Source organism: Elephantulus edwardii, unplaced genomic scaffold (assembly GCF_000299155.1).
Source record: "Elephantulus edwardii isolate Elephantulus edwardi_28Jun2011 unplaced genomic scaffold, EleEdw1.0 scaffold00193, whole genome shotgun sequence".
In the NCBI taxonomy this organism is placed as follows: Eukaryota; Metazoa; Chordata; class Mammalia; order Macroscelidea; family Macroscelididae; genus Elephantulus; species Elephantulus edwardii.
In genome coordinates, this window is record NW_006399943.1 from 264,978 (window position 1) to 280,859 (window position 15,882).

At 56.8% G+C, this 15,882-nt stretch overlaps 1 protein-coding gene across 1 annotated transcript; it reads right to left on the minus strand.

Moving 5' to 3' along the window:
- Nucleotides 1-2,064: 2,064 nt before the first annotated feature.
- PMEPA1 (prostate transmembrane protein, androgen induced 1) lies at nucleotides 2,065-9,953 on the minus strand. The gene is made up of 3 exons (XM_006896854.1): nucleotides 9,804-9,953; nucleotides 3,002-3,055; nucleotides 2,065-2,607 (listed from the first exon to the last, which is right to left on the minus strand). Exons 1-3 carry the CDS (start codon nucleotides 9,915-9,917, stop codon nucleotides 2,065-2,067), a joined length of 711 nt encoding a protein of 236 aa, XP_006896916.1. The 5' UTR covers nucleotides 9,918-9,953.
- Between the last annotated feature and the right edge of the window lie 5,929 nt (nucleotides 9,954-15,882).

Here is a 15,882-nt window from a genome sequence, read left to right on the forward strand (position 1 = left end):
CGGAGGGCAGGAGTGGGCAAAGGGGACCCCTGAAGGAATGTAGTAGCCCTTTGTTAATGCTGTCCAAGACCACCTCACCCTGGAACAGGGAGCCACCTCACCCTGAATAAGGGACCACCTCACCCTAGTAAGGCACCTCAAAGCCCTTCATTGATGTAAAATATGGTCACCATGCCATCCAGAATCATGTCCCCAAACCACCTGGGACAGTCTGTCAGCCTCCTACCAGAATCTTCTCCAGACAAGCAAGATTTAGGCTGAAGGGTCAGGCAGGTCACTGGGACTTCCGCGATGTGGCCTACTTAAAAAACATAGATAAATCGAGAGATAAATCCTTTTTTACTTTAGGGGTGCGTACTATAGAGTTTAATTGGTTTGAACATCAAAACTGTCCTTCAAGTTTATTTGGGTTGGGTTTTTTTTGTGTTTTTTTCCAATACAAAAGTTGCTTTAAAAACAAGTTATCCACTTAGCCCTGCCTTGCAGGTTCATGTATTAGTCAGATACGTGCACAAGTTGGGAGGTGGGATGATAAGGACGTCATATCCTGCCTGGAAAGGGGGCTGCACAACCACTCAGTTCTCAGCAGGAGATGAGGCGTTGGGCCCCCCAACAGCCCCTCCTCCACGCCCTCTCCTCCCGTGTCCACGGGCATGTGCCCACTCACACGGCCACCAAGGGGTTCTGCTCACCGTAAACGGTTACAATGGAAACCCTGCAAACAAGAGCTGAGCCTGACAAAAATGCTCATGAAGACGGAGATAAATAAACACAACTGAAACTGTGTCCTTCAGGGGTGAGGAGAGAGCTGGATGACGAAGTCAAGTTCTACTTGGAAAGGGTAAAGCGAGAGCCTGGCTTGGTTTTCGATTGTTTCACGTGTCCTGAGAGACTCGGGCATGTTGGCCTTCTACCTCGAGGGTGACAGGCAGGGAGGAGCTGGGATTCCTAATACCGGGGCCTTTCCCTACGTGTGCCCCAGGGGGCTACACCTGCCTGGGCCATCAAGTCGTGGCCCACCCTATAACCGCACGCCACCCAAACCAGCACCTCGCAGGTCCCCAGTGACCCGTGGCCACAAGTTGTCCCTTCCCACGGGGACCTCCGTGTTCACCAAAGAAAAAAAAGGAGGAAATGTAATAAGTCCTTCAGTAACAGTTTATTTTCATCTCGGAAAAATCACCACCTGTCATGCCGGGTCGCGTGTCTGGAGTAACTTGGCTGTTTTGTCTGCAATCCAAAGGTCGTTCTGAGGGTTTTTTGGAATCGAAGTGGCCCGGAGGAAAGAACTGTGCCTCCCCCTTCGGTAGGGAATGTATAACTCGGAAATGATCCACAGCTACACTGCAGCGTTCTGCCACGGACGGGGGTCTCACCTCCTTCCGTCTCACGGCTCTCCCGAAACCCCCCCACTTCTCCCCTTAAAAGTCTCAACGAACACCATACAAGTTTCCATCCAACAAGCACTGACATATTATATTAAAAAATAGTGCAAAATCTCAACATTTATATAAATAAACCCCTGCATCGTAATTTTTTTTTTGTACAAGGTAATACACGCTTTCTGAGTTGGCACTCAAAAATTGCCATCTTTTTCCTCTGCTAGTTCAGAAAACATTTTTTAATAGGCCTCTTCTAATACAAAAATATTCCTGCTGCCCTGGCCCACACAGTCTCTCTTTATTTTATATATATTTATATATATGATATTGCAGATCTTTAAACAAAGGTTTGTGCAAATATGTCTTTAAAGTTAAGTGAAATAATAAACAAACATAAAGTAAATAAGCATTCACGCACGCAGCATGACTAGAAACAAACAGGAAAGAAAAAAAAAAGACTAGTGTAGGATTTTTTTCCTCTTTTGCCTTCAAGACACAGCTCAACAAAGAAACGTGGGTTTTGTTGTTTGTTTTCTGCAAGCATTCTCGCTTGTGCATTCAGACCAAACAGGCCATGTAAATATTTATACACAGAGGTGGGGAGGATGGACGGCGTGTTCTGGGCTGCCCTGGCCTCCCCGGGCCCTTCCAGGATGCAGACCGTGGGGCCTCGGCCAGGACCCTACAGCGGATGTCCCTTCGGATTCTCTTTCTTGTTCCAGGCCGAGCTCTCCAGCGGCGTGATGTGTGTGGGGTGGAGTCGGCCACCTTCCAGCATTGGGGGCGGCCCGCTGCCCGGCTGGTGCTGGAAGGAGGTGGACCTGGGGTAGTGGCCGATGACCTCGCTGTAGGTGGGGGGCGGCCCCTCCATGCGGCCCCCACTGCCATAGCACGTGGCGCTGATACCCGAGTTACTGCTTGGGGGACAGGGGCCGCCCAGCAGGCTGCTGTCCATCAGGTCACTGTCGTAGACGGTTCTGTTGGGGGGCGCACGCACCGACTCCCGGTTCAGCTCCAGCTGCTGCTCACGGTCCCTCAGCTGGAGGGTGCAGGGGCCCTGGTAGGGTGGGGGCTCCTCCCCGTCCGACAGCGAGATGGTGGGTGGCAGGTCGATCTCGTGCTGCAGGTACGGGTAGGTGGGCTGGAAGCGGTGGAAGCGGTCCCGCTGGGTGAAGGGGGGCACGGCCAGGCGGTCGGCGGGCCGTGGTGGGGCGTAGATCTGTGACTGAGGGGTAAAGCGGACGGAATGAGGGGCTGTCTGACCGCAGTCCCGGGACGCAGAGCCTGAGGCAAGGGCATGGCTCTGCAGAAGTGGACGGGCAGTGGTCAGTGCTGGGCAAAGACCGGTCTCTGTGGGAGCTGAGTCCCGACTGGACCCTACAGGCAGACCCCCACAGAGCTGGCTGCACCCCGTGCCTGGAAGTGGGATGACCTCTGCAGGGACACATTCCCAGACACTGGGGGCTGCTTCCTGGACGGGGAGCACGCAGTATCCTGGGAAGGGGGTCCTCCCACCCAAGGGCTGGGTGATGTGGGAGCCATTAGCTCATGGGGGAGGGGCAATGGTTGGTCAGGTGAAGGGGCTCTGCTTGCATGGGAGCTGGGGGTGCGGGTCTCACCTCTGGGATCCCACTGCCCGACACAGCGTTCTCCGAGGGCCAGAGGCAGCCTTCCTGTGGGGAGGAGACAGGCCGCAGTGTGAGCTGGGGGTAGAGGACAGAGGGCAGAAGGCTGAGGTCTGGCCTTACCCCTAAATGCTCCCCCTGGGCTAGATTTCCAGCCCAGTCTCCTCTCTTTCACCCCTTGGCTGTCTGGTCTGGTCCAGGCCTCAGGACAGCTCCCTGGGGACATCCAGCCCTGTCCCCCTGCCCCACCCCCATCACACATCTGATTCAGGGTCTTCACACCTACTCACTGGCCAGAGATCTGCCCAAGTCAAACTCTACGGGCTCCCAGGGAAGGCCTTGCGGTACGTGCCCTCCTGGCTGCCCCTTCGGCCTCCACCGTGCCAGCTGGGCACCGCAGATCACTTCACACCCACACTGCCCGCAGACCATTACTGAACTCTCCACTGTAGCCCATGGAATCACTCCACGCCCAACAGGGACATCCCTAGGGCCACATCCGGCCCTCCCTCCCATCTGCTCTCCCCACCAGCCATGTGGACGCCTGTCTCTCACGTCCAGCAGCTCCGTGGTCCGTCTCATCTAAGGAGCCTTTCGAGAAGGATCTTTCTGTCCCCTCACCCTCTCTAGCACCCACAGCTGCAATTGTCCACGTATTTTCCACACGTCATAGTCCATCTGTCCCTCTATACTGTCAACCTCTAACTAGAGACAGGGGAAATCTGGTTGCATTGTGTATTGCACTGCTGTCCTGGAGGACGGCAGTTCAAGTCTCAGCCAGTCCACGAGCGACAGACGGACAGTCTCCTGCTAAGATTTATGGCCTCAGGCCTCAGGAGCCCAGTGGGGGAGCTGCCTTGAGTCAGAATCAACACAGTGACAGTGGAGCTGATGTTCTGACAATCACAGTAAGAGAAGCCCTGTTGAGCGACAGTTAAGTGCCTGTCTTTGACCCATAAAGGTCAGTGGTTCAAATCCACCCAGCAGCTCTGCAGTAGAAAGGTCTGGAAATTCACTTCAGGTTACAAGGCTGCAGCCAAAAAGCCCTCTGCAGGGAGGTCTCGTGGCTTATGGCAAGGAATTGTGCTGCCAACGCGGGCATGGACTGCAACCCCACCAGAAGGACGGACAGTCTCCTCCAGAGCAATTCAGAGCCTCTGAAAACCCTCTGCAGGACCAGCTGTGAGTTGGCTCCAACCTGACGGTACACAACAACAAACACTACGAGGTAGCTGCTAAATGACACACCACCACAGCGCCACGGGGCAGGGGCAGCGTTCCCCGTCCCCGTGAGCCAGAAGAGACTTGAAGTGCCCAACAGCATCGCTGACACCGCCGCAGAGCAGGGTCCGAGACGGGCCATGCACGGTGTCCCAGCCAGCTGCTCCCAGGGCAACAATGCTGTCAGCCCACCAACGTGGGTTGTGGAGCTGGGCCAAGAGCTGGGGGCGGGGCTGCCAGCCCACAAGGCCACTGCCCTAACCCGGCGTTGTGGGCGCTGTTAGCAATTCCTCTCAGGGACCAAGGGGCTGCTGCTGGGCCCTCATCTGCCCTGGGTCATCCACGGCATGCAGGCTGTGTGGACCGGGTGGGTCGGGGCACCTTGCCTTGTCTCGCAGTCCCCAGGAGAGCTCAAAGCACCTGCAGTCGGCATCCTGAACAGCCTGGTAGACCCTGAGAGACAGTCCCTCAGTGGGACAGTATAAGCATGTGTCCACGCCTGGGGCCATCTGCTGTGACTGGACAAGAAAACTGTTTCCAGGCTTCAAGGACACCTCAGCTGAGCCAGAGCTCTGGAGGGTCCACGTCCAGAGAGAAGGTGAGAGTAAGGAGCACAGCACCCCGACCAGGAAGGGCTTTTGGGAAGCAGGTCGCCGGGCTGGTCTTCCAAGGTGCCTCGGAGGGGGCTTGAAAACGCCAATCTTTCCATTAACAGTCCAGATGTTTCAGGATTTGTGCATCAGGTGATTCCTTTCCAAAGCAGACTATCTGATCAGTTCTGTCACAGCCCCACAGCTAAGGGAAGAAGCCATCCATCACCTCCACACTTCCTGCAGACACATCCTCCTAAGGCCTCCCGTAATTACAGGTAAGACCTCTCCTGTACCTGGGTGCAGGGAGCTGCAATTCCCCGTGCTGCCACAAGGGGGCGCTGTGGCCCTCAGAACTGTCCCATCAAGAAGGCAGCAATTCTAGACTCTGGGAGCATCCAGGCCATTTCAGGGGCCCCGGGATGCAGCCAGCACCTGCCGTCACTGCCCATATGGGCAGCCTGGGTCATTCTGTTACTGAGAAGTCTAACACCTCAGGGCTGGACACTGTGTCAACTTCTTTAAAAACCAAAACCCACTGCCACTGTTGAGCTGATTTCCAACACCTGGGGACCCTACACGACAGAGACTTGTCCCCTGGGGTTTCCAAGGCTGAAATCCTCACGGAAGCAAAGGAACTCATTCTCCCAGAGCAGCTGATTGATGCAATGGCTGACCTCTCGGTGAGCAAAGGCTTAATCACTGTGACACCACACACCTCACTGTCCTTAAAACAGTCCTCATTCAGAACAAGCCTTCTCTGAGTTTCTGTCATCCTTGCGCAGGGGCCATGCTAATCTTCTCTGTATCGTTCCAATTTTAGTATATGTGCTGCCGAAGCGAGCACTTCTCTGAGTTTCTGAAAGCCTAAAACCTCAGGGGAGAACATCCAGCTTTTCACCTTGGAGCAGGTGGATTTGAACCTCTGACCCTTCAGTTAACAGCTCAATACATTTCACACCACATCCCCAGGGCTCCTCTAAGGATTCCTCTCAGTCCTCCCAACAAACCTCCACCCAGGGCTGGCCCAGCCCCGAGCCTGTGGGTGAGGTCAGCCGGCTGGGAGAGGCAGCCCTGAACCCACACCCTCACCAGCTGCGTCCACACCCCTCTGGAGGCAGGGCCCTACGTGAGTCAGACCGGACGGTCTCCAGTAGCCTAGCTGGGTCCTGGCCAGCTCCTCCGCCCAGGCTGCGTCCCCGTCCCTGTCCACGTGAACACAAGGAACAGACAGGGAGGCGGGTGCAAACAGCCTTGAGGCCATGTGACCCAGACGAGCCCTGCCTGGCACCACGCTGCTGGCCAACACATGGCTTCCGTCCCCTCCCCCACCAGCAGATACTTCACCCATGGCTCTGTCAGGGGGTAGAAAGCCCTACCTGACCAGTTGCCTCAGGAACAGCCACCCGTGTGTCCTACCTGATGGCCTCCTTTTCCAGGTAGCCTTCCCAGAAGCACCATAGGGTGCTTTTTCAGTGAGTTTCCAGAGGCATAAATCACACAGATTACCCAATCTTCTCCCGGAGTGAAGCTGGTGGATTCGAACCGCATTCCTCTGGGACTGCAGCACAGCTTCCTACCACTAGGCCACCAGTGCTCCCTCCAAGCAGATTATAGCCAAGAAAACCTGAAGAGGTAAGTCCACTCTGTCTCTCACCAAACGGAATCTGGTCAAGTGCCACAGATTTGGGGTTGTCTGGTTTTAAGGAGGGGGTCAATACAGTCTCCAGGCCAAGTTTCATCTTCCCAAGTCCGACACCCCTGCGGGCCTATTTTTTAACAAGTGTCTGAGTCCCTCAGAGCTTTTCTACCTGTGTATAAATGGGCCTATGATGGCTGGTGAGGGGTGCCAGCAGGGACTTCTGCAGGGGTCAGAACCAGAAACTACAAAAGCCCAAACCCACTTGCAATGAGCTGGTTCTGACTCACTGCGACCTTCCACATCGGGTTTCTGAGACTGTCAATCTTTACTGGAGTGACTGGTGGACTTGAACTGCTGACCTTACTGCTGGAAGCCTAGTATGCTGTGCACTGCGCCACCGAACGGCAAACAGAAGGACCCACCAACAAGCTCTTGATCTGGCCTCTGGGCTGCATCTGGCCCTTCCCTCAAGACCCTCAGGCATTTCCAAAATCAATCTCCATAATAGTCTATGTGTTTCCTACTGCCAAGGGGGCCCTTTAGAGTAGTGAGGGAAGACCTTCACCCTGAAACCCACACAGCTTCACTTTTCAGCAGGAAGTAGCTAAGAGAATACGCCATCCCCTTTTCCTTATGAATCAGGGTGAAGTCTCTCTCAGGGAGGAGTGATAGGGAATGGCAAGGGACACACTGAGAAAGGAGATTAATCAGAACTGGCTTTGACAAGCACTGTGGCAATTGGACAATTAAAACAGACATTCGGGGGTGGGGGGAAGAAGAACGAACTGGGGAGGAGGGTGGAGAAAACAGTGCAACAATGAATGAATGAAAACCCAAAATCTCTGTAAATGTTCATTAAAACTAATAAAATTTAATAATAATTAAAAAAAGACCCTCAGCCATGTGCAAATGGCGAGCTGGTGGGATCGCTGGCCTGTAAGGCAGGCCCACCACCTCTCTGAGGCCTGCATGGTCCTCTCTCAGTGCCTCTCGGGGAGGTCATGGGGCTGAGACCCAGGTTCACCCTGTCTGGTGGGGGTGCCCCAGGGGAGCCTCTGCAGTCTACTTTAGGTCTAACCAGGCTCGTGTTTACCAGCCAGCGTCCCCAGGGCCCTGGCGGGCAGGCAGAGCGGGACTCCCAGGTGGCAACACCTGTCCCTCCTCCTTCTACCTCTGGCATCCCGCAGCCTGCCTCCTGCCTCGATCAGCCACTGTGTTCAGCACTGCCCACATGGTGGTCTGCCTTGCAGGGGACCTCCTTCATGCATCCAGAACACACACTTGGAACATCCAAAACCAAAAACCCAAGCCCACTGTCGTCCAGCTGATTTATACTCAACAACGGTCCCCTATCACCCAACGTTGAACATCTTTAAAGGAGGAAATTGCCTCTCTCCCTCCTTCAAGCAGCTGGTAGATTTGAACTAACAACCTTTTAGTTAGCAGTCCAAGATGTAACACACAACACCGCCCTGGTGTCTTCATCTTCCCATGACTGTTTTCAAGCTAACAATGAGGCCAGCATCACCCACTGCACAGATGCAAACACCGAGGCCCAAGCGGGCAGATGCACGCCCTCCCAGGCTCCTGATCCAGGAGCCCCGGGCCTTGAACCACCACCAGCAGTGTGACCAGCCAGTGCCTCTCACTCCCTGAGTGCTCACTTGGTGATAAGCACTGGCCAGTGAGCCCCAGAACAAGGGTCCTGTCAGCAGCCTGGCCAGAGCAGGCCCTTGGGCTCCTGCTGTCTCGGTGGAGGGACCAGTGAGCAGATGCTCTTCCCTGGTGTGACCGCTCTAGTGACACACCTGGTCAGGTCTGAGGGGAGAGCAGAGGTTCAGACACCTGGCAGGGACAGGCCTGTGGCTCAGGCTCTACAGTCAACCTTTGCAGCGCTGCAGCCTCAGAGAGCTGCCACCAGGCCCTGGTCACCCTGGGCTGGGGCTGTACACGTGTGCCAACCTTCTTCCCTAGGCCCCCAGTGCAGCCATCGCCCAGGCAGTTCTGTCTCGAGTGCTTACTGACAGCTCGGCTTGGAGATGGAAACCTTTGAGGGTACACGCGACTTCTTTTCCTCTTCTGCAAAGCAGCACCCACACAGGGATAGAGGCCAGCCCCCAAGAGCCAGAGAATGGAGAGTGCTGGGGTATGAAGATGAAGTAAGTCCTCTCCATCCGCTGCTGGCCCTGCTCTGCCCAGCCCCCAGGGCTAGAATCCACAGAGCTGCATGTTCAAGTGCAATGCCGCCACCACCAAGGGTGCCCTCACCTCCACCTCCTCACAAGTCAGCTCCCCAACACTGTGAGCCTGGCTCGACCAGCTCTCTGGCCTCCCTTCAGACTCTCAGCCTAATCTGCAAGCACATGTGTCTGTCTCTCCAGGCCCAACAACCCTCTCGACACCCTGGGACTTGCTTAAGGAGTCAACTGTGTGCTTGGTACACGGTGTGTGCTTGGTGGCCACCTGACAAATGATGTGTAGATGGAGGAATGGGAGGATGAAGAGACCGGTGGGTAGAGGGAAGGACGAGTGAGTGGATACATGGATGAACAGATGGATGGATGGATGGATGATGGGCAAATGTATGAATGAGAGAATCAGTGAACGGTCGGTGGTTAAGCCGATGGACAGATGGATGGTGTGGATAAATGTAATGACATGATGGACAGATGAGTGGGTGAATGGATGGACAGAAAGATGGATGAACAGAGGGGTAGATAAACAGGACTGAAGGATGAGAGGGTGAGTGGCTGAGGATGGATGGATGGATGGATGGATGGATGGATGGATGGATGGATGGGTGGACGGACAACTAGGTGAATAAATGGCTGCGTGGGTAAATGAATGGGTGAACAGATTGATGGATGGTACACAGATGACTGGATGGATAGATGGATGGAGAGAACAGAAGACTGTAAAGGCAGATGAACGTGTGGGTAGATGGACGGAAGGATGGACAGGTATGAACAGATGGATGGATTCATGAGGATGGAAGGATGGACAGGTATGAACAGATGGATGGCTGGGCGGATGAATGAACCTGTGCAGGTGGGATTCTCACCCAGGCCTTGCCTTCACTTGTCGCCACCCAGAGGAGACTCTGTGCCAGGAACGGCCTCACCTGTCCTGTTCCCACATGTCCCCAGAGGCTGCGACAGTGCCTGATTTCCAGCAGGTGTGTGGTAAGAGGGGGAGTCATCTGGTGAGTGTGGAACACGGAACCTCTCTGCCCGCCCTGCCCCGTGTGGGCCCCTCCCCAGGTCTCTGCCCCTATTTCACCCTGTAGCCCGGTGGGCTCCGCTGGAACGGGGCCCGGGGGCCGTGCGCAGGATGGGGCACTCACAGACGTCAGGGTGTCCTCCCTCCGGTGGCCCTGGCCGTGCCGGCTGATGAGTGAGCGCGCGGACAGCTTGTAGTGGCTCAGGAGGCAGGTGATGACCACCACCATCACCATCATGACCACCACGATGATGACGATCTGCACGAACTCCAACTCCGCTGTGGACACAGGGGCGCAGTGAGACCGGACCCCGAGCAGGGCCCGCCCCCAGAACCGCCAGCACCCCCAGGGGACAGACCCCCAGATGTCCTGGGCCCCACCGAGCCCGCCCCCCACAGCCTCCAGCACCCCGCCCCGTGGGAAGACCCAGACAGGGGGTGTGGTGAGACCGGGCCCCCGCCCAGCTCAGGGCCTGCCCCCCACAACCTCCCCCGTGGAAAGACGCACAGACGTAGGGGCGTGGCTTTCAAAGCCAGGGAAACCCACAGACACATTTTCCCAGCAGAGTCACATGACAGCGGGGTTGGCGTGGGTGGGCCAGCAGGCTGTCCTGTAGGGGCGGGGTGGTGGCAGCTGGGAGGACTTGCGAGGACTGTGCAGGCAGCTCCACATCTAGGGACGGACCCCAAGGAGGTGACTATGGGGGTTCAGGAGGAACCGCGCCCAGCTCCCAAAGCCCCCCAGCTCCCACGGCCATGGGGACCTCCTCCCCGCCCCAAGGCCTGAGCCCAGGTTCCCCATCAACACAGCACGCGGTCCAAAACAGCAAAGGCACCACAGGCAGGCTATGCAGCGCTCCCACGTCACACACCCACACACACCCACACTACACCACACACCCACACACCCCCACACACACACTACTCACACCACACACCCCTACATGCAGGCTATGCAGCGCTCCCACATCTCTCACACACACACACACACACACTACACCACACACACCCCTACATGCAGGCTACACAGCGCTCCCACGTCACACACACACTCACGTCCCCTTACGTAACACAGCATCCACACTTCACACACACAACCCTCCCACACTAAAACCCGAACTCCTCACTACACAACACAGATAACACACAACACAAACATAAACACTGTACAGACACTGACCCCACCACCCACGACAGTCAAGAACCTCGTTCTGGGGAAAAGGTCTCAGAAGAAAACGGTGGCGACAGACTAGGATTGGCAATGAGTGTCAGGGAGGCTGCTCCCTGGGGGAGGACAGTTCTCCAGTGGCCCGGAGGGCAGGGCGGCTGGTTCCTGACTGGGGGTGCACAGAAGCCCAGCACCCCTCTCCAGCCACAACTGCCCCTGACCGGAGCCACCTCCAGCCCAGCCTCCTATCCACGGAGGGAGCTCAGGAGGAGCCCCCACCCACTTCCAGGTTGGGATGCCCCACAATGGGCCTCCCCCAGCCTCCAGTCTCTCAGGGTGCTGGAGAGCTGACAAGCAACTAGAGATGTCCCTTAGGGCCCAGGTTCAAGGCCAGGGTCATTGACTTAGCACTCTTTCTTCTACTTGATGGCAAGAGAGCTCCACCCTGCTGGAGGCCCTGCCCTCCACACTCACCCTCGTGGTGGACCCAGGAAAAGAAGGTGCTGAGATGGAACGAGGTGGGCCTATCTCTGCAGCCCTGTGTCCCCTGTCCCGCCCACATTCCCACCCACACAGGCTTCCATCCATCACCCCACCCAGGGCCCCAAAGCAGGCCCTCTCTCAGGCCACTCTCTGCACCAAGTGGTTTTATGTCTTTGTTCCTCCGTGGGGTGGCTTTATCCTCCGGGGGCCACAGAGCAGTGTCTAAGGACCTCACAGGTCATCACAGTTAGGGGGAAGGGTGCCACAGTCACCTCGTGGGTCAATAGCCTATGAGATACAGGACATGGAGCAGACCCACCTAATCCTCTGTCCATGGTCCCTGACTGAGGGTCCCTGAGCTGCAAGGTGACACATAAATTACATACTATTTTCTACTGTGGCAAAAATATATTTAACGCACAATTTGTTTCTGTATTTTTACAAGCGTAGTTCTGTGACCCTGTTAGTTTGCCAGATGCCATCAACACACAGCCACCCCGTTTACCACAGACGGGAGTACCCAATCCTGTCAGTCCTGAGCCCCTCGGGCGACCCCTGTGCCAGTCCGGCTCACTGAAGGGCCTGCTCTTCTCCACTGACCCTCGACTTTCCAGGTGTCGTGTGCTTCTGACCGGCCCCCGTGGGAACTCGGCCAGCACCACTCTTGTTTCCAAGGAGCAGCCTGACTTGGCTTCGTCCAGGACAGACTTGTCCGTTCTTGGTCATCACTGGGGCGGCTGATGGTCCTCACCAGGCACCAGTCAGGCTCACCACGTAGTCCAATCACCGCCTTTCTTTTCTGTCATTCCCACCACCGTCCGTCACTCAGTGCCCTCTGATGAGACCCAGCAGAACAACAGTTAAGCGTTCAGTCAAGCGTGGACATCAGTGGTGGGAAACCACTCAGTGGTTCCACAGGAGTCGTCTCCCCGTGAGGCCTGAGAAACCCATCGGAGTGGTCGGCCGTACCACATGGGTCATGAGTCAGAACCGCTCTGATGATGCCCAACAAACAGCAAAGACAAGGCATTCCTGTCCTGTGCCCACTTTACAGATGAGGAAGTCAAGGCTCTCAGAGGTGCGCACTGGCCACTCTGGGAATGGAACTTGGGGTCTGGCTGGGGTTCCTGGCAGGTAGAATCATGTCTGCTTGGGGAGTCAGGACAAGGAGAGGCACCCTAGCCAGGCCTCCAGCATATTTCCAAGCTGTGGGGTCCCCTCACCCTCCCGCCAGGAGGCACAGGCTCAGAGCCTGGCTCCAAGCACGCAGAGTCCTCTCAGACGAGCTAGCTGGCAGCCTGGCCTGACCATGGGGCCAGGTCCTGTCTGTCAGGCCCAGATAAAGATGCCCATTGAAAGTGGAACATACAGGGCCGGCTTTGTCCAACACCACCACTCCTCCGCTCCCTCCTCAGAGAAGCCCTATAGCACTCCTGCCCCCCAACTTCACACACTCTTCACCCCAGTGGGCGCCGGGCCGTGGGCACCCCCAGCCCCTTCCCCCGCCTGGCGTCAGGTTCTGGAGGACCAGGCCAGGCCTGGAGGTGGGAGGCGGCTGCCACCTTTGTCCCGTCCCGAGCCTTGACAGTCAGGAGGGCCAGGCTGCTGCCTCCTTCCAGCACTGTCTGGGCCTCCATGAGGCTGGCACTCCAGGACCAGGTGTGCCAGGTGAGATCAGGATTCAAGGGCAGCACACCTGGTCCTGGAGTGCCATCGAGGTACGGACGAGACCCACCTGACTCTGACGAGACCCCCTGACCCAGGGGTGCTGGAGTGGCTGACTGATTTCTGGGGACGTACAAGCGCACCCCACTCTCCCAGTAAGGGGGACAGTCAGAAACGGACACAGTGGAACAAGACACCAATGGGGGTTACTAAAGGTCCGGTTGCCACAGACCTTCCACGTGTGAAAATGTAGCAGCTGTGGAGCGTGATGAAACGAGGCATGCCTCACCTGTCACTCGGGGCTGTAACCCCAAGTGGTGCTCACCTGAAGACAGGTATGGACACAGCAGCGCAAAGACCTGGTGACCTGTGGCCATAAAGATGCCAGCCGAGACAGTCCCTGGGCCAGCTCCTCCCTGGGACACACAGGGAATGGAGGGCACATGAGCCGAACTCTGGACAGTAACCGTGGCTCGGCCTCCCCCAGCCAGGTGTCAGAAAGTTCCCAGAGAAGAAGGCACTCAGCTTCAGAGTAACCCAGGCCTCCTGCTGGTGTTTCCAACCTGCTAGAGATTTCAGGGAAAGACTCGTCAGCCCCCACACTCGTGTGAACCAGCTCCCTGAAATAAGCCGCAGATATACAGGTATCGACGAAGACAGAGAAACAGGCGCAGACTCAGACCGCCCACTGGCTCTGCGGCTGCCTCTCTCCTGACACTAGGCCAAAGCAAGACCCTCAGAGATGCCAGGGGTCAGAGAGCCCTCACTGAGATGACAGAGGGTCCCAGGTCCACCCCAGAGCCCTCTCTGGGACATCAACGTGTGGCCCTGGTGCGGAGAAGGCCTCAGGAGAGGCGACAAGGAAGTCGACGACTTCCTGTACCTGGGGCCCGGGGCCTGAAGAGCGGCCTTGTCTGGGGAAGGAGCCCGAGGTGAAAGCTCCCTGGGAGGAGCAAAGGCTTGGGCACAGGGCCATGTGGAATATTCCAGAACGTGCCCAGGCCGGGAAGTCAGGTGGGAAGAGGTGGAGGGGCACAAAGGAGGCCCCTTAGCTACCAGTCAACGCATCCCATCTGTATGGCATAACCAGTAATTCCACCCTGGCTGGTGGCAGAGAGGGGCACCGGTCTAGAGTGGTCAGAGACTGTCCCATAGCATCGGGGACCCAGAAAGGGCCACCTCTGATCCTGGGTGCAGGCACTCTGGCCTGGTGACAACACCCCACCAGCCTTCGCTGGACATCAACCATGTGACCAACTGGTGTCAGATGGCACCCCCCCCCCCCCCCCCCCCCCACACACACACGTTACTCTGGAAAGGCGTGGGCAACCCAGGCTCCCAGAGCACCCACACTGCCGCCCGACACCCCTAGGTCGACAGGGTGTGAGGTCTTCAATGGGGGGCTTGGTGGTGCAGTGATGAAGCACTCAGTGGTTCAACGAAAAGTTGGCTGGTTGACCTGCTGCCTCAGGAGAGACCAATGCGGTGGTCTGCTTCCCTGTGGAGCCCACAGACAGTTCTATGTCCTGTGGGGTCACCAAGAGGTGGAACACGGACAGTAAAGGGTCAAAGTGCTGGCTGGCTGTGCACACAACACACTCCAAGCTGCGCTCATTGTTAAGTGTGCGAACAGCAGCTGGAAGGTTGCTGGTTCAACTCCTGCCCTCGCACCCCCAAAGCACCTCAGGAGACAGGCCTGGCTGTACGCTTCTAGGATGCCACAGCCCTGACAAGTCCAGAGAGCAGAGCAGGTGGGGTCACCATGAGTGGACATCAACTGGACAGTAACAGTGACCCCTTAACACACAGAGCTCTGGGGTCAGGGGCCAGTGACTCAGACAGAGCCCTGTGTCAAGCTCACTGCAGCCACCCTGCTCCCCACTGTCTGTCCACACCCCTGTCCACAGGCCACTTCCTCTGACCCAGGCTTGTGGCCGTACACTAGGGCTCCCCCAGGATCCTGGGGGTGCTAGCCTGTTCCAAGTGGTCAGGAGCCTTCCAGGGCAGCACCACCCTGTCCCTCATTTTATCCTTGGCCTTGAGTTGGTGATCAGGTGGGGCGTGGGGTGGTGAGGCGACTCTGGTCATTTTTCCCTGTCACTGTCCCCGGGGGGAGGGTGATGAAGGTGCAGATTTCAGGGATGGCCAAGCCCACCTTCCACATGCAAAGTGAGGTCACGCTAATTCAATTTAGCATCCCCTTTCCTCGCGAATAATTTCAAATTAACAGGTTGTCCGCCTCAGTGGGCACCCTGACCCTTCCTCCCGTCCTCTGTGGGGGCAGACGGTCACTCTGAGACATGGACACGCACACCCAAGACCATAAAGATTGCAGCAGGGAAATCCCGTAGGAGACTCGATCCTGCAAGATGGGGTCGCTGTGAGGTAGTGTCGGCCTCAGGACACGGACAAAAATGACAACATTAGGAGTTTTATTAACTTTTAGAAGAGCTCACACTTCTCTTGAAGGGCGTTTTTCACTGAGGTAAGGAGCCCTGGTGGTGCGCTGATCAGGCATTTGACTGCTAAGCCAAGACAGGTGTTCTGAACCCAGAAGCTTCGCAGCAGAAGGATGAGGCCGTCTGCTCCCGCAAGGACACACAGCTTTGGAGAGCTGAGGGGTCAGCCCCACTCCGTCCCCGAGGCGATGGGTCAGCTCCACTCCATCCCGGAAGCGATGGGCTGGCCCCACTCCGTCCCGGAGGCGATGGGTTGGCCCCACTCCGTCCTGGAAGCGATGGGCCAGCCCCACTCCGTCATGGAGGCTCGCTGAGAGTCCGCATCAGCTTGAGGTCGCTGTGCTGGCCATCCTGGGAAGTGTAGGTGCTGATACCATCCCATTTGACAAAAGAGGAAACTGAGGCCAACGGAGGAAAGGTGAGGTGTC